This window comes from Micrasema longulum, unplaced genomic scaffold (genome assembly GCF_059751315.1).
Source record: "Micrasema longulum isolate JH-2025_06_02 unplaced genomic scaffold, ASM5975131v1 h1tg001302l, whole genome shotgun sequence".
Classification (NCBI taxonomy): domain Eukaryota; kingdom Metazoa; phylum Arthropoda; class Insecta; order Trichoptera; family Brachycentridae; genus Micrasema; species Micrasema longulum.
In genome coordinates, this window is record NW_028278489.1 from 57,087 (window position 1) to 80,881 (window position 23,795).

A 23,795-nucleotide genomic window follows, 5' to 3' on the forward strand; every position below is an offset into this window, starting at 1 on the left:
CGTCGACTCCTTCGACAACTGAATTCATTTCAACGACAAGACATGATATGTCTACTGATTCCACACATTCACCTTCTTATCACATAAATTCATCAACTGAACTATCATTTACATACTCTCCTTCATCATCGACCTTGGTTCGATCAACATTGACTCCTTCGACAACGGAATTTGTTACGACAACAAGACATAATATGTCTACCGAATCCACACGTTTACTTACTGATCACATATATTTATCAACAGATCCATCATCAATATACACGTCCTTATCATCGACGTTGGTTCAATTCAATGGTTCAAAGTCAACTCCTTCAATAACAAAATTTACTTCATCGACAACAGACGAAATGCCTAGTGAGTCTACAATATCTTTTGAGTATATCTCTCCTTTATCAGAACCGTTATCGACATCTCCTTTATTATCATCGACATTAATGAAGTCAAAGTTCATTCATTCAACAACAGAGTTTCCAACTTCCACAAAAGATGGTATTTCTAGCAACTCTACACATTTGTTTACTGACGACCATACAAATTCCACTGTTCCATTATCTAGATACATGCACTCATCATCGACACCGACTTCTTCACCAATAGTATTTTCAACATTTACAACAGACGGTGTTTCCGCCTTCTCCACACATTTGCCTTCTGATTACCACTCAACTTCATTTGTAGCTTCATCTCCATACTCACTCTCATCAACGGCATTGGTTCGATCAACATCGATACCTTCGACAACAGAAGTTTCAACTTCCACAACAGACTATATATCTAGCAACTCCACATATTTGTCTTCTGACGACCACCCAAATTCAATTGTTATATCATCGACATCCACGCACTCATCATCGACATTAATCCGATCAATGTTAACTCCTTCACCAATAGAATTTTTATTTTCGATTAGAGATGATATGTCTAGCGAATCTACACAATCAACTTCTGATCACACACATTCTTCAACTGAACCACCATCAACATACACGTCCTCATCATCGACATTGGTCCGTTTAACGTCAACACCTTTGACCACAGACAGTATGTCTAGAGAATTCAATCATTTATCTCCTGATCACATATTCACTTCAACTGAACTATCATCTTTCAGCAACTCCACACATTTGTCTTCTGACGACCACCTTACTTCAACTGTTACATCATCTTCATACCCGCACTCTTTATCGACATTGATCCAATCAATGTCCACTTCTTTGACAACAAAATCTCCTGCTTCCACTACATACGGCAATTCCAACTTCTCCACGCATTTTTCTACTGACGACCACTCAATTTTAGCTGTACCTTCATCTACATACTCACCCTCATCGTTATTGGTTCGATCAACGTCGACACCATTGACAACAGACGATATGCCAAGTGAATCTACACGCTTCTCTACGGATCACTTTTATTCTTCAACTGAACCGTTATCAATATTCATGTCCTTATCACCGACATTGGCCCGATCAACGTCAATGCCTTCAATAACGGAATTTACTTCCTCGACAACAGATAATTTGTTTATCGAATCCACACATTTATCTTCTGATCAGATGTTCATTTTAACTGATCCATCATCTTTAGAAACGTCACCATCTTCGACATTGATCAATTCAACGTCTATTCATTTGACAACAGAATTTTCAACTTCCAAAACCGACGGTATTTTTTGCAACTTTTCACATTCGTCAACTGATTACCTTTTAATTACGGCTGAGGCTTCATCTACATATTCGCCTTCATCATTGACATTGGTTCAATCAACGTCTACACCTTTGACTTCAGAATTTCCCATTTCTACATCGGACGGTATTTTTATCAACTCCTCACATTTATCTACTAACGACCATCCTACTACTTTTTCAAAATCATCTGCATACCTGCACTCATCGTTGACTCCTTTGACAACAGAATTCATAACGTCCACAAGTGATGATGTTTCTAGCAAATCTACACATATGCCTACAGATCACAATTTAACCGAACCGCCATCGATATACACGTCCGCATCATCGACATTGATCAAATCAACGTCTTTTCATTTGACAACAGAATTTCCAACATCTGCAAAAGACGGTATTTCCAGCTACTCCACATATTTGTCGACTGATGACTACTTAACTTCAACTATAACATCATCTTCATACTTGCCTTCATCATCGACATTGGTCCGATCAACGTCGGTTCCTTCAGTAACAGAATTTACTTCGTCGACAACACACGATATGCCTATTGAATCTACACGTTTCTCTAATGATCACATCTCTTCTTCAACTGAACCGTCATCGACAAACACGCCCTCATCTTCAACATTCATCAAGTTAACGCCTATTCATTTGACAACAGAATTTGTATCGCCAACAACAAACGGTATTTTAAGCGCTTCCACAGATTTATCTGCTGACAATCTCTCTCCATCAACTGTTTGGTCACTGACTGGGTTGTCTAGTGCGCCGCCATTTTTTCAAAAATCCGTTACCCTTCCCAATCTGACCACAGGTAGTCTAACAAATTTTTCATCAACTGTTAAATCTTTTCCTTCACACATTCCACGGTCGAGCTTTCTGTATAACATGTCAACTGTTTTACCTCAGATAACGAGCTCGTATTTGGCGTCAACAAATATCAAACCATCGACAAATTTAACTCTTAATGAACCTATGCCTCTTAGATCACATAACGTATCCAACCTAAATTTATCTGTATCATCAGAAACAACCACACTCATTCCACTTTCAGATTGGTCTTTCTCTTCAGGTGATATTCTATCGTCTTCTAAATACCCGCACTCAAATTCACTTATTTCTATGTCACCTTATAAATTTGAAAGAACATCTCCTTCAATCGATGATTTACCTTTTATTGAATCATCTTCTTCGACGACAGATTTATCTTCAATATCATATTCTATTTCACCACAGAACGCACTACAAATGTCTCTCGGGTTACTTACATCGAATAACACATTTTCGACATTTGATAATCCAACACCAATCTCTCAAACTGTAGCTACTTCTCCTAGAAGTACAACTATTCCTGATTCAGTACCTGACTCAAGAAATATGACTCTATTCTCTACAGAACCTGTTTTTTTAACATCAAATCTATCTTCTTTCCTTATTTCATTCTACTCAACTTCATCTACAGTACATTCTCGATTTTCAGAAGCACAGTCTTTTTTCTCAAAGACAACATCAGATAAGATTGATCGCCATCTAGCCACAAATTCAAATCTCGCAACATTTAAAAATGATTTGATCCCTTTGCCATTTACTCAACAACCAAATATGTTTCCCACGCCGATTATCAATATACTATCACCTAAAAAAAAAACATTTCCAATAAGAGATTTTTTACCAACTACTAATACTTTATCATCCACCCAGTCTGCAATAAGTGACACGACCATTGACGAAAAAATATTTTTAAATGCAAGTTTTGAAACCTCAAACGCCTTCGAGATTCCTGTAACCACTCATACGATGATTATTAATGCATCTTTCTCAGAAACGAGTTCGTCAACAATTGTTCCACCAACATCAAAATTACATTTTTCTTATATAAATGAAACTTATGCGCCCGCAGTTCAGATATTAACGCCTGACACAAAAATACCGACAACGCGTTTATCTTCAATAATTGATTCATCAGATACAAGTGACAGCTCAATATATGCTCTACCAAATACTACTCAAAATACATTTTACGCTACATTACCGTCAAATAAGATTGCATACAACACTTCAACTGATGTTTATGACTCATTAACTTCTCATTTTCTTCCAGATAAATTAAAATCTCACACGCTCATTAATTTTATTCCCACAAGTTCGGCAATTTCATCAAATTTCACAACATCTAACCCTCATTTCAAATATACATCTAAACCATCAACCACTGATTCTATTATAACAACAAAATCTTCTGCTGAGAGCACAGATATTTCATCTCAGGCCAAAATTCTATTCTACACAGAGAGTCCATCAATTGTTTCGACATCATCAATAACCGCATCTACTAAAACCATTCAGAATGTATCACAGTATGATATTTTATTAACGACAAACACTTCATTTTATTCAATACCATCAACTGAAATCAATAAAATAACCACTTATTCAACCCCAAAAGATTCAACGCATCATTTGAAATCAGATTATTTAACATCAATTAATCATCAATCGACAAAAACTATTCAAGATGATACTACACAATCTTCATCGACGAATTTCACTAAGTTAATTGTTTACGATACCTTTGAATCGATCAGTGAAATATTATTTGAAACAAGTGGCGAACAAAATAACATAGTATTTTTTCCTGAATTAGATACAAATACATCGGACTTAATGTGGAACGAATCAACTAAAACTATATCAGAAAAACCAACATTTTTAAACACATCCTTTACCTTTCGAGATACATTAAATACCCATTTCCCAACAACGACTGATGAATCTTCAATTTCATTAGGAGAGACATCACTATTAGGTACGAATACAGACAAAAACGAACTCCTATCGAACGAAACTTATACATCATCTTATCGATCATCCCATGAATATCCTTTCTTAAAGCTGAAGGTTACGACAGAAAACTTTAATATCCCAATAACTGAAGAAAGTCCTTCAACTTATTCACCGACTTTATTAGATTATTTTTCAAATCGACACAATATACAATCAATGACTTCAACAACACAAAACGAAGACACATCACAAAGAAATTATTTTCCTGCAAGATTCATGGGTTCCTATCCTAAATCATCACTGACTTCTGAATTAACAGATGTATCCTTAATAGTTGCAAATCAAACCAATCAATAAAATGCCTTCTACATAAAAAAAATAATACTAAAATGAGGAACTTCAGTGCTAAGGGAAATCGGGCATGAAAAACGTTTTATTACACGCGGTAAAAATTAAAGCATTGAATTGTACTGCGAAGTTTCTCTAAAATGTATGAAAAAAATTATAAAAACGAACTACTTGGAATGACGTCACAAGTTCTTCTAAATCGACCAATGATAGAGTTTTGTGATAGATTTCTGGTTTCCAGAGAGTTAACCCACCAATCAGGACAACTTATAATGGAATAAAGAATGTGAATGAATTCATGAATAATGAATGTCACGCACGGAATAATAAAAAAAATAATCTTAAAAAATTCGTTGCAATGATAATATGATACACAAAAATAAAAATAATTTTTTTTGGCTTTGTTTGATAGTCTATTAACGTATTTAAAATTTTAAAAAACTTTGATCTTGCTCATTGGAAAATTATTTAAAATCGTCATCCAAGAAGACATGAATTTCCGTAATACCAGCTTAGGATACAACATAAAGAGATGATAAATTAAAGATTGATAACATAACTTGAGTAAAACTACAACGCATAGGAAGGTATCTTGTTTAAAACTAATCACGATCATTAAAAATGTAATAATAATTTTTTACAGATACAGGAAATACAATAACTTAAGTATTCGTAATTTTAAATAAACTTGGGCTTGCATGTACAAAATCATCCAATTGATTAATCCTTTTCCTATCCTTAACCTTAAAATGTATATTTGAAACATGGATGAAAATTGTATGCTTAATTTAGCATTCTGCACGTTTTAAAGGCCTTTTATGTGACAATAGCATAATGAAAATGTGACAATAGCATTCAGTAGGTAATACAATATTTCATTCGTATTTAATAAAATATAGGTAGGTAGGTACGTGCGTATTTTATACATTTAACACTAATCGTATTTGATGTAAATTTTACTTAACATCCTATTTATTATTAACCATTATATTACAAACCATTTCTTTGATTATTTTTTGTTACCTTTCGATATTACAGTGATATGAAATCCTTAACATTTATCCAGATACAGGAAATTGACGATATAAAACCCACAACAGAAGAGATTCATTTTAGATTTTCCACAGAAGACCCATTATCACTTGAAGTCGAAAGTGTGGAAAACTTCTCAACTACTCTACAATCGATACATCCGATGACAGATTACAATGGTTCCACAATTTCCAATATTCCTTCTTTCGACCATACTTCAGTTGGCTTAGGATTTATGTTCAATCAAACTGTCGAAATAAGTGATCCCTATGAGACGATATCATCATCTTCAGATTCGGGATCTACAGCAAGTACAGAATCATATTCAACGTTGTCCTCTACTTCAGCTACATTAACCGGGGTTTATTTATTAGATCAAGCTTTTATATGCAAAACAGTTGGCCGGTTTCCGAATACTCAAGTACCGTATTGTAAAAGTTATATTCTATGCACTACTCGTAGTAATGGTTCTTTAATGCCACATTATTTCAATTGCACATCCTCTACTGTTTTCGATCCTTCACTATCTAAATGTGTTCTTTCATCAAATTATAAATGCGTACAAAATGAAACCTTTGCATCACAATTCACGACCGATTCCGTCGTTTCGAGCTCCACATATACGCCATTTTATTGCAGTGCAGTTGGACGGTTTCCCGATCCGTATAAGAGAGATTGCAGTGGCTACGTTCTTTGTGTTAAAATCGGGGTTGAATTCAAACAGTACTCAATTACGTGTCCAACGCTATCAGTGTTTGATCCGACTAAATCCAAATGCGTTCCGTTGCATGCATATACGTGTCCTACAAATTATAGTCCATCTCCATCTCTGCCTCAAAATGTGGTAAATTACGTAGATTCTATTCATCGGGCCCCGTTTAATTGTGTTGCAGAAGGCCATTTCCCTCATCCAACTAGAAACGATTGTAAAACTTTTGTATTTTGTACCCATTTATCAGATGGGCATTATGAAAAAATTTTTTTGGATTGTCCAGATGTTAGTTTATTTAATCCCGAAACATCAATTTGTACTTCTCCGGATATTTTTGACTGTCCGTATATTAATGATACCTCTCTAAATAATTCTTTCGTATGTACTTCGTCCGGAAGATATCCCGATGACTCTGTAGATGATTGCAAAGGTTATATTTTGTGTCATCAATCAGCCGTAAATGGGTTGATGAAAATAAAGTTTGGTTGTCCTATTGGTACCGCTTTTGATCCCAAACTTAAACTGTGTTCTTCTAAATATGAATGTCCATTTAGTAATAAAAACTCTTCGACATCCATGTCAGCTTCCAGTACAACAACTATTACGAGTACACCAACTGAATCTACTACGGTGACATCCACGACTGTAACAACACCTTTCGTATGTCCAGTTTTAGGACGATATCCCGATGTTTCAGTGGAAAACTGCAAAGGTTTCATTCTATGCACACGCATTAGTAATTCGTTTATACAATACAAATATAAATGTCCCGGGTCATCGTATTTCAATCCCGAATCATCGAAATGCGATTTCAATTACGTATGTCCTCAAAAATAAAATAAAAATGCCTTTCATAAATTTAAAGTTATAAACTTGAAGTTCGGAAATTTTAGCTGTGTGCATTTCACAAGTAATATTTAATTTATTGCAATATTTCAAACTTAAACGTTAAAATATTTTTGAAATATTCGATAATACGTCTTTTTAAGGAGTGTTCCTATTTTACTATGTAATTTATTATTACGTATTTGTATTCTGTTTTACATAAATAATGCTTTGATCAATAAGTAAAGTTTTTTCAAGCTGTTCAAAATTAAGAAATAACATTTTATTTTAGCATTACGTAAAATTAAAGATTCAGTATTAATTACTTACTAACCCCATTTAATGCAATGTAAAAATGTGTTTATAAATAAATTGTTTTTGTATCCTCATACAATCTGTATTTATTGTACTATTCAGAATATAAAATTGTAGAATCTACAAATAATATTAACTAGGTATCGACAAAATAAAAAAAGCTGATAGATGTATGGATACACCCTGCTTAATTTATCCCCTGTATCCATCTAAAAAAATAAATAGATTTTTATGGTATCTGAACGTAGAATACCATATTAATTCATTTTTTTAACCTATATCCCCTTAATAGAAACATTCACATTCTAGTTTTTGAAAAACACTACCGACATCTGTTGATTATTTTTTACATATTGTTTCAAATCTTTTCACAGTACAAGAGAGATTTTTTCATATTGCTTACCATGAAACACTTGAAATGATTGACTTTTTGAAAGGCACCTATTCATTTTTAGACCAGTCTTAATCGACAATATTTCGATATATACCAAACGTAAACAAAAACGGTATTTATCCGTCAATGGATTTTACCGAAAAAGATAAATATTTAAATTTTCTTTTTATTTTCTCTTGAAAGCACCTAAGTAACGTTCTTAACTTGTGACTTTTTAAGTTTTATTTGACGGGTTACATCTTAAAAAAATTAATCCAAAAGCATTTCTAAAAAAACATTACAAGTTAGTTTTAATAACTTACGAAACCAACAGATGGTGGTAGTCGATGCCTATATGAAATTAAGTTTCTATTGTAGTCGTTACAAGAATTGACGAGACATATCTGTTTAGCGTCCATAGAAGTTCAAATAATGGTAGAATTCATTACTCTTGTAATGCCTAGACTGGATTCTTTATATAATATCACCATGTTGAGATACGTGTCATTTTTCTAAAAAAAATAATGTAAAAATAGTTTGAGGATCTCTTTAAAACAAATGTACGTTCAAGCATGGGAAGAATAGTAAACTTAACATAGTATGTTAAATGTTAAGTGATAACTTAAACCAATCAATGACACGTCATAAGTCCTGTAAATTCACTTCTCAAAGAGGTTCTTCATTTTCATTGAAATATCTGTTAATTAATAATAATTTAGCGCGACTTAATTTTTCTATGCATCTTATATTCAACAACGTTAAAATTTACGAAGCGAGTATGATAATTATTTAAACAATAATTTTAAAAGCAATAAATACTCGTAATTTAGCTTTTGTACATCGTGCGCCTGCTAACTTTTTGCTAGGCAATTTGATTAGCTGAAATAAAAATAAATTATATTTTTTTATTTAAACCAATCAAGTTAAAGACTGGTATCACTATTATAAAAATATTCCATGCTTCTACATTTACTTTATACAAATTACATAAAGTTATTTAACCAAATATAAATGCATTGCAGTGGCTCTTCTTTTATAAACAACGTGTTTATTCTGGTGCACTTTATATGATTAATCAATGAGGGATCGGAAAAGCAAAATAAATAAAAAAACTCACTTTCTTGTAAATAGTAACATACGTGAAAGATAGGTGAAGTGTGTAGAAACCGATGGCCAATATTTTAAATAAACAAAAAAATAATTTCCCTTGAAAATTACGTGCTTTCTTTACCACAAAAACCGGCAAAAACTTATACATATACCTGGGCTGCTATTCTCGACGCGAGAACGGCCGTAGAAAAAGCTTTATCTCGCGTGTTTACATACATAAAAGTGTTTTGTACGGGCGCGAGAGCGGTCGGAATAGCAGCGCTGGGGTGCAATTATGAATCTTCTCTATCCCTAGAGAGTGGTTGATTTGGGGATATTTATTTTTTCCATGCGACTAATTTTTGCTTAATATATAGCCATACCGATAATTAAATGTCAAAAAATATGAGCAGGTGAAATCAAACATGATGATTTTCAGTCAGAACATTATTGTGACCTTAGGCATTACCCAAATCACTTAATTTGGTTGAATTGACCAAATCTTATTAGTTTCATTTCCGTTTTTGAAGCAGTTTTATACACCATTGGACGTTTCATCATCAGTGCGGCCATTATATGAAGCAAAGTGTCGTCGTTTTAAAAAATATAAATCTTCATATTATTCCGTCTCTAGGGGCTAGAGAATATTCAGAAGATTCAGAATACCACCACTAGTAAGTATCACTCTCTAAGACACCCTGTTAGATGCAAACTGCTTATAGACGAAGACAGAACAGGTCATGAAATTTAAGTACCTGGGTGTGGAGATCTAGTAAAAAAAACAGTCCAATAAAAGAGGAGTTAACTCCAGAGGCCTGAGGAACACTGGGCAATAAGCATAAGCTAGTGGAAATCAAAGTCAGAATATACAAAAGATGCATCCAACTCATAATGACGCATGGAATCGAAGTAAGAGCAATCACTGTATGAACGAAACATCTCCTTAGAACATCAGAAATTAAAATATTACCGCCATCGTAGGTAGGATCCCTAGTGATAGGATTCCTAAAAAAAGAGATCGGCAGAACCTGCAATATAGAGGACATTGTTTGATGGAGTAGGCAGAAAATACGATTTTGAAGAGACCACGTTAAAAAAAGACACAGCAAAGATTCTTTAGATCACGATACACGAGACGGGAGGTTTGTCGACCACTAAAGAGATGGATAGAAATTGGAGGTCTTCATCACAGTACCAAGATTGATACCCTGTCTGAGTAAATTGCAAGATCTATTGAAAGAAGAAGAAGAAAAATCACTCGTATTTTATTTCAATAAAAGCCAAACCCAAGGATGAATGTACTTATTGATAATGAAACCATAGAAAAGGTTAATGAAATGAAATATTTGGGGATAATACTTGATTCAAAATTGACATTAAATGCAAATTTTGAACACGTTATTAAAAAAACATCAAAAAAAATATTTTTCCTTAGTAGATTGAGAAATAAATTAAATAAAGATACTGCAGAACTAATTTACAAAACAATTTTTTTTTATTTTTATTTATTTAACTTTTTGTACATAATGATTATTTGTACATTGGCGGGCTTATTGCCAAATGGCAATTTCTTCCAACCAACCAATAAAATAAAAGTTTAATTTTTATAATTCAAGTTACAGTACATATTCAATAGAAAAAAAAGATTAAAAATTTAAATATATATAAAAATATAAATAAACGTATTTGTTTATAAATTACCTTAAATCGAAACTATTACTCAATGGGAAAAAGGAAAAAAGAGGAAAGAGGAAAGAGGAAAGAGGAAAAAGGAAAGGAGGAGAGATTAAGGAAGAGAAAGGAGATGTTTCTTCAGACGTGATTTAAACAGAGATAATGTAGTAACATCTTTGATGGTGGATGGGAGATGATTCCACAGTCGAGCCGCATGGACACTATATGAGTTAGAGAAGAAAGAGGAATTGTGTATGGGTATTAAGAGAGTGCCTTGAGAATGAGAACGAAGAGGTAAACCATGAACTGATAAGCGTTGAAATTTTTCACACAGGTATATAGGAGCGTTAGGACTATGAAGTACATTGAACAGAAGTGAGAGGGAGTGATAGTCTCTCCGCTGTCTAATTTTGAGCCATTTCAGTTGCCTACGATAATCAGAAATGTGGTCATATTTCCTAAGACCAAAAATGTACCTTATGCATGTATTCTGAAGTCGTTCAAGTTTATCGAGTTGCTCACAGCTTAAATCAGTCATGGAAACATCAGCGTAATCTAGAATGGGTAGTAGTAATGCTTGTACAAGAGTGCATTTAGTACTAATGGGTAAGAATTTTTGCAACCTTCTAAGTGAGTGTAGACTGAAAAATATTTTGCGGCTTAATTCATTAGTATGAGCTCGCATACAAAACAATCATTCTTCCACATATAGATTACTGCTCAACAATATTATTTTTAGCAAACGAAGGAAATTTAAATAAACTAGAAATTTTACAAAATAAAGCGATGAGAATAGTTCTTAAGAAAAATAAATATAGCAATGTAAAAAAAATGAGAGATGAACTAAAATGGTTATCTTTAAGAAGGAGACTTAAATTTAATATGTTGATATTTATACATAAATTTTTTCACGATAAATTACCAAAATATTTTAAGGATAAAGTTGTCTTAAACAAAAATTGTCATGAATATGCTACTAGACAAAAGGATAAAATAAGACTACCATTATTGAAAAGAGCTGAGTCGCAAAATTGTTTGATATATAAGGGTTTAAAAATGTATGATGAGATGCCTGAATGTATGAAGAATGAAAAGTGTCTGAAAGAATTTAAAAATAAATGTATAAGTTACTGTAAGGAAATGTAAATATATATAGATGATGTAAATGTACATAATAGTTTATATATTTTTTTTAATTTTTTTTTTAGAGTCTTTATTCAATAAAATATACATATTATTACAATATTAATACATTATAAAGAAAACAAAGTATTAAGATATATTTTGTCCCGATAAACCATTCAATAATAGTTTGTCATCGGGTGCTCAGACATTAGTTTTAATTAATAATCAAATAAGAAGAGTACAGACATAATGCTGTATACGTATAAAATAATAAACATAAAAATAGTTTAAAGATTTTTTTTTTTTTTAAGTAAGAAAATAGAGTAAAATAATACAATTAAAATTAAAGAATAGTAATTTACTTAAATATATTTTAAATATAAGAAAAAAAATAAAATAATAGACACATATATAAATAGTGTGTGCTCATAAATGTAATCAAAACAAGATAAAAAAATAAATTAAACAAGGTAAAGTAAATCGAGAATTTCAATTCATATCTACAGGAAGAAAAAAAAAATAGTAAGAAAATTAAAAGTACATATTAAAATTAAGATCTAAAAAATGTAAATGAAATAAGAAAGTAAGAAAGTAATAAAAGAAAAGAAAAGGTTAACCCAAGAAAATAACAAAAATGTAATTAATGAGGGATAAATGATTTATTTTTAAAAAAAATGTATATATGTAAAAAAATAATAATAAGTAAAAAATATTAAAAAATTTAAATAATGTATTACATAAATATTACATAAATAATAAATCAATATAGGAATGTTTTATCTACTAACCACTTACGTAATAGAAACTTAATTTTATTTTTACTATGACATGTTTTCATGTCAAGTGGCAACAAATTAAATACTTTTGGAACAATATAATCCAACGTACGTTGTCCGTATTTATTTTTAAATTTTGGTACTACTAGGCCATCAACAGATGTAAATCTTGTTAGATAGCTGTGTTCTAATTTATTTTTATATATCGAGCTGAACATCTGTTGGATAATAATTTTGCTCCATAAAATACCCTTAACTGGTAAAACATTTAATTTATCATACATAAATGGGGTATTATTCCTCTGATTGTTTAGTTTTAATATAAGCTAACTTAAGAAATAAATAAAAAAAATAAAAAAAATATATATATAATTGAAGACATGAGTGGATAAAGGTGTTATGTGACAAAAACAAAAAGCAGAGATATCTGGGTTTCAAGTTTTGAACACCAGTACGAATATTGACAGTATAACACCTTCGTTCGCTCTCGAAATAGGTTTTCTGCTATTTTTTGTGGTGTAGTTGGTTTTATATGGAAGGGCTGTGCATAAAATTTTCATCTACGTAAAAAAAAATTTCGTAAAATTCATTCACTCATGTCTTCAATTGATTTATTCGCTAGCAAATAATAATTGAGCAAATGTTAATATTCATGTACCTTCACGCACCTCACACAAACGATATTTATAAAAGTTTATTTTTATTTTTATTTGTTGAAAAAAAAATGAGCAAATTAAAGAAGTTTGCAAATGTTGTGTACATACATGGTTAATTATTTATTTACATACGTTAGTTTATTGCACATTATTTGAGACATAAGTCCCAACTCCATAGGACTAAAAGTTCTGTGTTGAGATGGGACGAGCAATTAGTTGACACAGACACGTCAGTATATCACCACAAATATAGGATCAGAAACATATAAAATAATTTGAAAAAAACATATATATGGCACATCAATATGGTTAAAAGTAAACTCAAACATTCGGAAAATCATCGAGGAGTCAAATAAAATTAATAAAGGGAAAACTCGTGTTTAGAGAGGGAGTTTGTATTACATATAAATATATATTTTACTAGAAAAGGAATATTTGCGTTCAAATAATCTACCCTGATATTTCATTTTGAAGGCCATTTTCAACGAGTTGTAAATAACTCACTATTAGAAAATGGGGATCAAGTTGGGGTAGAGTGGGATCCGAACCACGGACCTTTGATCCGTGAGTCAGAGACACTAGCCACGGGACCACGATTCAAATTATATTATTTACTTTTTATTTTTACTATCTAAAGCAGATTCCTTAAAATTAGATATTATATTCTAAAAAATACACAATTTTCCACTGCATGGAGTTCAGGATAGGGTGGGTATCATGTTTTTTTTAAAAATTCAGATTTTAATATTTGCTATTGATTTTAAGAATTCAGTAAGATTACTAAAGTTTTTCCTCCCAACTTATGAATATGATGAAATACTGCAGTTGTATTGCATTTCAGTCAAATTAAATTATTTAGAAATCTTGAGTTTTGAGAATTTTGTAAATTAATCGGTTTTTTTTCTTGCAAAGTTCGTATTATAAATGCTGTTTTTAAAATGTCATCAATTCTGGGTATATTATCTAATTCTTTAAAAATGAAATTTGAATGGTAAGTTCTAGGCCTTTTTTCTATAATTTTAACGGTGGTTTTTTGCGCAACGTTTCAAAAGAGGACGTAAATTTATCTTGTAAGCTCCCTTTCAATCTAACAAGTAATTTTAAAAGCTTTCTAACTCTTTTTACCATAGTATTTATTTGTAATTTTCATTTCATATTACTATCTAGGATAATACCAAGGTACTTTATATCATTAGACTTCTTTACTGTCGGACATGTTTGTAGGCACATAGTAGAATGCACGTCTATGTTCATTTAATTCATCATCATTCCCTTTCCGCACCTAATGGTGCAAAAACTTAATATACCCACTGAAAATATTGATTACGATAATTTATTATGTACACTAAATATGTCAACTCTTTGTAAAAGAAGAATTATAAATGATTTATTAAATTTATATAAAATAGCGAATGGCGTATTGGACGTCCCGGAATTAACGAGTGTTATCAGCTTAAAAGTACCTGTTCGAAATACTCGGCAGCTAACGTTATTTTTTTAATCTCCTGGCAGTCACAATTATTATTACAATTCACCAATACCTAGACTACACCGGCTAGGTAACGAGTATGGTGAAGTTGATATATTTCGTCTGTCTTTATATAAATATAGGTTAAGTATTCAAAAGGTTATAAATTAATTTGTATAAAATTTCTTAATATTGTTCTTTATTTACTTTTTTTTCTCATGTATCTCTATAATAATGTATAAACTTATATGTATGTATATGTATGTGAGTATGTTTTCATATGTAAATTTATTTAATATTTTTCTATGTACCCTATACCTATGTTGGTACACTTCCTGATTTTTACTTATTATTGTATCTTTTAGCTTTTCTTATGTTATCTTTAATTTTAACTAAATTTACATACTTATGTTTCACCGCTGCACTTGAATGTTATTTCTAATATATGTAAAAGCCCGTAGGGCGTGTAAATTAATAAATAAATAAATAAAGAACTGCATCGGTACACCAATTGCAGCGTATCTTGATCATTTTTGTTACATGAAGGTAAGATGATCAGTTTCAGGTACCAATCCAGGGACTAAGAAATATTCTAGTGTACACCCTTTTAAATAAATATTTCATATCAACCACGTCGGGAATCGAACTCGAGACCTCTTGCACCGTAGGGAAACGCGCTGACCGTTACACCACGAGGCTCACAACAACATTTAAGGACAGAACATTTAATTAATACAAGAAAGTATATGACTGATCTCATTAAAAATGTGTAATTTCATATAAATCATGTAGAGTTTGTCCATTAGATTACTGGTGCGTAAATAAAGTTATCTTAAAAGCTGTCATTATAAATAGAAGTGACAGAATTACGAGAATTATTGTTCGGTTCTGGTTCTCAGGTAAAAGTTGAGAATCTTCCTAAAAAATACCATGAAATTTCAAAGTCTGTTCATCATTATGGTAAGCTATTGCGTTATTTTGTGGGTGTGATTGAGAGATAATTAATTGATCCGAGTTTTAGTAACTAACTAATCAAATGTACCTACATAATATGCTTCAAACAGTAGACCTGTCATCAAAATATCCACGTCAAACAATCGTCAATCTATTTCACATAGAAACAAGAAAATTTAATTAAGTATCAAATCAAAATTAAGTATTTAATTAAGTATTTTTCAATTTTCTTTCCCAGATTGCATAATGTAAACATTATTTTGAATTTATTTCCATGCCTAGTATTCTGTTTATTCTGTTATTTTCAAGTATTTTTCATACCCTTTTTAATTTGTAGTATATCATAATTTTAATTTTTCTGCTTTTGTTAAATAATATTATAGTTTAAAATTTAAAAACGTCTCTAAAAAAATTATTATCTGTATGTCCCTAAATGAGTTTTTTTTTAAAAAACTCCTTGGGAATATTGTATATAATTATGTATAATATGTTTTCAATATAATAAAAAAAAAAAAAAAAAAAGAGCTGTATTGTAAATTTACGTAATGAATATTCATCCTCAAATAGCATAAAAATAAAAATAAACATTCGTAATTTGAATAACCGTCGGTACTAAATATATCGATTACCTATTACTATTACTGCGTGTAAAAAAAATCCTTTTAGGTTATACATATTATTTATGATCTGTAGAGTAATAATTATAATGTCAAACATAATATAACGTACCGTTTTGGCTTAATTCATTCGGTTACAATGAACATTATTATTTGATTTCATGTATTTTCTAAAAAAGAAATGCAGTGTTCTGTAAGAATGTAAACTGGAATGGGCATTGATTATTTATTTATTTATATATACGCCCAATGGGCACTCTTAAGGACATATGTATAAATATAAAAATATTTTTTTTAAAAGTAGAAGGACACAATGGTACATAGTATACTAGGTGGGAGTGAAAGCGGGAGAGAGGTGTTTATAATTCAATTTGATTAATTGATTTTGTGAAAGAAGACAACTTGTTATTTAAGAAATCAAGACTGGTACGTTTGCTGGCAGACCTAAGAATTCTGGGCAAAGGGGAATAAAAACCATTGTTGGTTCTATGGTTATCGGTATGAAAAAGTAAGTTTTGTCTGTGGTTTCTAGTTGGGATATTTAATTTTATTGAAGTCAGTAGTTCAGGCGCATCAAAGAGTGAGTTGAGAATTTTAAACAGGGCCAGAATTGTGCCCATGTAAGAGCCTGCTACAACTGCATGTTATTGTTTAATAATGATCAGTAAAATATATAAATGTGTGTGTTGATATAGCTTTTTTGCGTACGTCATAAATTTGCAATGTTGGTATATCTAATATATATGTAGGTTGTTTTAATTTTGTTTATGCCTTTTTAGGTTAAATAAATTTGTTTTATTATTCACATATCATTAAATGAGTTCAGTAGTTTTTTTCATTTTTTAATAGACTACCTAACTAAGCTAAAAGTATATTTTTCATATTTTTATGGATAGAATTATCAGCGCTATGATTTTTTAAAGTTGAAATCACTTCGCTTATGACGTCACAAGTTCTCTTCGGTGAGTTTTGCTGATTGGTGGGTTGTTTTCCCGTAAACCGGAAATCTATCACAACATTATCATTGGTGGATTCGGAAGAACTTATGACGTTATTCAGGGTAGTTCATTTTTGTTATTTTTTTCATACATTTTCAAGAAAATTCTAAGTACAATTAAATGCTCTAATTCTTACCGAATGTAAGAAAACATATTTCGTATCCAATATTCCGTATCACTAAAATTTCTCATAGTTAAAATATATATATATTTTTTTTTTAATAAAAAAAAAATAATTTTCAAAAAAATAATCGAATAAAATATAAAATTTATTATGACACTGAGTATTTTACCATCATGTAATCAATAAGTTTTTAAACCCTTTATTATGAATCCTTGCGATTAACTAAACAGTATGTTTTTATTGGCTATCACTTTTGTTATTTTACTATTTAAATTATTGTAAATTTAAAAAAAGTTATATTTAAATTATTACTTTCTTCCAGTTATTTTTAGGTGGACTGAATTTCTCACTTGGAAAAACTAGCAAGGAACGTAATGATCATTACGTAAACCAAAATAATGGATATAGGCTTTCCAAAAAACAAGATGGATTTGAATTTAAGAAACGACTTCCTAAATATGGAGAGAAGGAAAAGTATTCTGAATCTGAGTCTAATGAACAATTTCCAAAACTTATGGAGGGAACATATCCTGAATATGAACAAAATGATCAGTATCCTAGAAATAGACTAAGTGAAAAATCTCATGAGTACGGATCTGATGAACAACGCACTGGATATGGACAAAATGAAAAATATCTTCAGGAGTCTGACGAACAACGTCCAGGATACAATATTGAGGAAAATCTTGAATATGCATCTGATGAACATAATCCAAATATTCATAAGCCCAAGCGCAAATCAAAACCGGAAACCAAAACGACCCAGACAACAACGCCAAATCCAACAACAAAAAAATGTATTGTTATCACATCGCGTACAAAAACCCCGACCTCTAAAATAACAACCACGCTATCTCCAACGACACAACGATTGACTATTAAACACTCTACAACTCTAAAACCAACATCAAAATCACTGGATATTAATCTTACAACTATAAGTTTCTCTAGAACGAAACCACAGACTACAGTTTCGTCAACAACAATACCAAATACGACCAAACAATCAACTACTCGTCTTTTAACAAAAAAATCGCAAATTCCGTTATTGAAAACCACCTCCTTTCTAATAATTAAACAATCGCCAGCTAATCTATCAATTACTGAATTGCCAGTCACTTATTTTCCAAAAAATAAATCACTTACAACTAATCTGTCGACGACTCTTAAACCAACTATTATTTATTTGCCAACTAAACCACGCACTACTATTATTCGAAAAATTCAATCAACTGTAAAATTAACTAGTTTTTTTCCAACAGTAAAACTTGATACCATTAAAATACCAACCATCTTTCCGACAACAGGACCTTTATTGACAAATACACGAGCTACCATTCAGTCAACAACAATACCGCATAAACGTACTAATTTACATACGTCTAATGCACCTATAACACTTCCACTGAAAACAAATTCCTTGACAACTAAAGCAATAACTATCATTTTTTCAACTTTGCAACCAGCTAAAAATGTAACATCAGTATCAACTACAATCATTCCAATAACAAAATTTAAGACGTCTAAAATAACAATTACCCTCCCCGCAACAGCCAAACTCCCGGTAAGCAAACCACCAACTATCATTCCACCAATAACAAAACCACGCATGACTATTTTACCTATCGTTATTCCACTAACAACTAACCCTTTGACAACTATTATTTTCCCGACACCAAAATATCCAGTTTTAAATCCAACAACAGCGATTTCTCTACCTACAAGAGTCCTGACTTCTAAGATGCCAATTACCTTCTCAACAACAGTAAAACTCATGACGACTATGCCATCAACCAAACCACCAACAACTAAACCACCCGAAACTAATGTAACGATCACTATCTCACCGACAATTAATTCTTCGACAACTAAGCCACTAACTATTATTTTTTCAGGAACAAAAGAACCAAATGTCAATTTAACAACAACGTTCACTTCACCTACAAACGTTCTGATATCTAAGAAGCCATCCAGTTTCCCAATAACAGCAAAATCCCCGACGACTATGCCACTAACCGATCCACCAAGAACTGAATCACCCAAAACTAATTTACCTATCGTTATCCCATCGTCAGCTAATTTTTCGACAACTAAACAAACTATTATTCTTCCAACAACAATAGAACCGACTGTCAATTTAACAACAATGCTTACCCTATCTACAAAACTCTCGATTTCTATGATGCCAACTACCTTTCCAGCAACAGCAAAACTGCTGACGTCTAAGCCACTAGCCGAACCACCAACAACTAAAACACGCATTTTAAATTTACAAACCACTATCCCCTCAAAGACTCATCCTTTGATAACTAAACCACACACTATACTTTTTCCAACAACAATTCAATCAGCTGTCAATCTAACAACAACGTTTACTACAACTACAAAACTCCATGCATCTCAGATGCCACCTACTATGCAAAAAACAGCAACACTCCTGATGAATAAGCCACCAACTACCGTTTTACAAGCAACAAAAACTAAATCAACAATTACCGACACTAATACAACTAAACCAAAAATTTCGAACTCACAAACTACCTTTTCTCAAACATTACACATGCCTTCGTCTAAATACCCGATCATTTTTTCTTTAATTCCCAAATCACCAACTACTAAAACAATCATTGCAACAACAAACCGACTAATCATACTTACAACTGAAATACATAATACGACAAAACGATCTTTTACAATTTTACCAGTAAGGAAACACTTTTCTACAAATCCAGCTACGACAAGTTGGCCGCCTTTAAAGCCATTTACTACAAAACGACCGGTTACAATACAACTTACTACAAATCCCGTCACAATAAAATCACTTACAACAAAACAAGGGGCAACAGAATCACCAACATCAAAGAAAACTATCTCAAAACAATTTACCTCCAAAGCTGTTATAACAAAAAAACTCTCTACGAAACGACTTACTTCAAAACTATATACTACAAAACCGTTTACCACAAAACCACTGACTACGAAACGGTTTTTAATAAAACCACCTACTATCAAACCACTTATTACAAAACCACCATTACTTATTTGCCCTGCTAGTGGTTTACATCCTAATCCAGACCTTAAAAATTGCAAAGGATATATTTTGTGTTTGAGATTATCCAATACTCTAGTTCTAAATTCAAGATTTAAATGCCCTTCTATTTCCGTTTTTTATCCACAAATGTCTAGGTGTGTATTACCTAAAATTTATACTTGCCCTGAGGGTAGTTAAGTATTAGCGTTTTTAATAAAGGTATTCCTAAATGTCTCTTTGGAATGGCGCCATTCGTAGTAGATATACTTTTTTTGGCTAATCAATAATTGTATTTATTTTAACATTTAATGATAAATGAATTTAATGTTGCTGAATTTGATCTTCACTAAATGACAAAGGAAACAGACAATCTCGTACAAAACATTGATTGTAATATTTCTTTCTGTTCTTCTCAAGAAACGTGCTAGATGCCTTTAAGACCTTGTCCAAGAGGGGCGAATTCGCCGCGAAACGTTTCGCGCGTTGGCGAAAAACTTGGCGCTAATACATCGCGTCCACAAGCATCGCGTGAATTCAAAATACGCGCGTAAAACGCGTGCACTTCGCCAGACTCTGGACTCGCGATTACGTATTACGCACGAGAGAATCGCGGCGAATTCGTCCTTTCTGGACAGTTCTAAGGGGAGATTCAATCCTAATATTATTATGTGATTTGATCACACTTGTCTTTTATGAATCAAAATGTTCCTTACTGCGAGGTATTAATGATTCCATCCTACACAAAATACTGCCTTACAACCACTAGTAAAAAAGGATTACTGACTTATTTAGAGTCATACTGCTTACGATCAAGGATACGGTTTTCTTCGAGATTAGTCGACCAAAGAACTAATGAGGTTTTTTTTATGCTTCAACCAAAAATCAAAGACTGAATATTAAGTCTTCTTTGTATATTCTTACATGTAAAAAAAAAACAAAAATATTATCAACTGTCCTCGGCACAGGTAACCCAAGTGAGGTTACATTATTTATATTTTTTATTATTGTTGAAAATTTGAAATAAATCAATAAATTAAATTAAATTAACAAAATGAAGACGTATATTTTTGGCACAAATTTAAGAATAAACAGAGAAACACTAGCTCTATAAAAATAATTATCTATTCCATTTATACGTTAAATAAAGACTGATACAAATTTACCTTAAACGGATGACATCACAAGTTATCCTTGGTATAATTTTTTATGCATATTTTTTTTCAATTATTGTATTCGATAGATTTACCTTGCATATCGTCGTTGCACATTTGGTACCTCCCATGTGTCTATTTTGCCAAATTACTTTTCTGAGGTCAAATAAATCGATAATTGTTTTCTCTACCACTGACTAAAATATCCAATTGGTTTTTTTTTCTTTGGTTAAAATTGAAATAAAAAACCTCCAAAGTGCAGCCAAATACGAAAGTGAATATTTTCTCCAATATAATATACCGTCACATTAGAGATATTTTTGTGCACATAATTAGCACATTGGAGATATTTTTGTGCACATAATAAGCAAATTGAAGATATTCTATTACGAGCAAACTTAATGACAGTGCTGTCGCAGAGTCAATATTTTTGTGTGTTCTTAAAATTAAGTAATAGTTTGTTTATGATTTCTAAAATTCCTATAATTCTATAGTTATTCAACTTGACTCTACCATGGCAAAAAATATTTTGGTCGTTTTGGGCTTTAAGTAGGAAAGAGAAAAAAAACGTATGTGAAAAGTCTTGTACATATAAAAAATTTAGAAAAAAGGGACCACTTCATCCACGTCTAAAAAAAAAGATATGGCATAATAATTATCTTCCAGATGATGACGAAGAAAATTGAAAAGTTTGTCCCGGTTTTTTCCTAAATACACTAGGTATAAGGGAAGATACTCATGAGCACTGGACAAAGGAAATTGTAAAGCCAAAAATATCACCCAAACTTGGAAAATACCTGTAATGAAGTAACATCTGCTTATAATAAAATAATAAAACCGGTGGTGTAAAACAATGGCTTGATATTTTACCTTTAATACCGAGTCATATTGTAGAGCTTCATAAAAAAATGTTGGGTCATTGTTTCGCACCATTATGTTTAGATTTTTTTTAAATAATGGTACTCGCAGAGGAAAGTCACCGTTTTCAAAAGAAATCTTTTTTTAAATATATTAAAACAAAACAAAAAATTCACTATATAGACCAAAAAAGGATCAATGCAATTTATTCGTTGGTTTTAAGTATCGGAACAACAGAATATGAATTGCACACGAAAAGAAAAAATTAAGCTCAAAGTGCTAAGCAAAAAGCTCAAGAAAATGCCGGCGAAAGAAGAATGATCCTCACTATGGATTTGTAAAGTATTAGCCTTTGCCACATGTGTACATTGAACATATTATAAACAAAAACTCTAAGTCCACAATTTTACAATTTAAAATGAATGTGTTTATTGATTTATGACGATAAATTTTTCATGAGAATATTAAGTTTAAAAATATATATATATGTAGGGATTTCTATTTCATTGGTTCCTAATCAATTTAAAATATAATTTGAAAAAAACAATCGATTTGTTGTTTTCCATTTTTTATTCATTGAAAATTTGCGATCAATATCTCCAATGTGCCAAAATTTTGCACAAAGTATCTGCAATGTGGTAATTTTTTTATGCCGAAGCAATAAATATGTCAGCAATATGGAAATATCAGATTTTTTACAATTTTAAATTAATAAGAGCCTATGAAACAAAGAGTGCATAAAAAATTGTACTTATTAGTAGCATAAAAAATATTTTTAAATTCCCGCGAAAACGGTTCATTGCGCTGGCCACGCCCCTAATACGTCACGATTCGGTTAAATTTTCAGCGTTGTTTGTGATCGTTCATTAAATGGAAAATCGCCACGAATCTTGACGACACAATTGTCAAGGCCAATCATGTCACGTTTTTGTAAAGAAATATTTTTAGTATGAAAACGTTTCTCGACAATACTCATATTAATTTCGAAAATACGATTAATTTTTCTAAATCCATTTCAAATGTTATAAACGGTTTTCGTAGTGTGTGATATTATTGAAAGAAAGGAATAAAGGTGAATTGCGTTTCTTCAATTTATTGGTACACCCAATGCAGCCCATGTGGATCGTCTGGAAGGTAACGTGATCAGTCTTACGCTTGTCAGTTAAGGGACAATGAAAGGTCCGGGAGATCAAG

The 23,795-nt window shown here is 31.5% G+C and overlaps 2 protein-coding genes across 2 annotated transcripts; both read left to right on the forward strand.

Moving 5' to 3' along the window:
* Positions 1–920: 920 nt before the first annotated feature.
* Positions 921–7,781, forward strand: LOC148275988 (uncharacterized). The gene is made up of 3 exons (XM_088234931.1): positions 921–1,010; positions 1,725–4,796; positions 5,890–7,781. Exons 1-3 carry the CDS (start codon positions 921–923, stop codon positions 7,402–7,404), a joined length of 4,677 nt encoding a protein of 1,558 aa, XP_088091057.1. The 3' UTR covers positions 7,405–7,781.
* A 7,908-nt stretch (positions 7,782–15,689) lies between these two features.
* Positions 15,690–23,152, forward strand: LOC148275989 (uncharacterized). The gene is made up of 2 exons (XM_088234927.1): positions 15,690–15,828; positions 17,884–23,152. Exons 1-2 carry the CDS (start codon positions 15,799–15,801, stop codon positions 20,788–20,790), a joined length of 2,937 nt encoding a protein of 978 aa, XP_088091053.1. The 5' UTR covers positions 15,690–15,798; the 3' UTR covers positions 20,791–23,152.
* Positions 23,153–23,795: the final 643 nt, after the last annotated feature.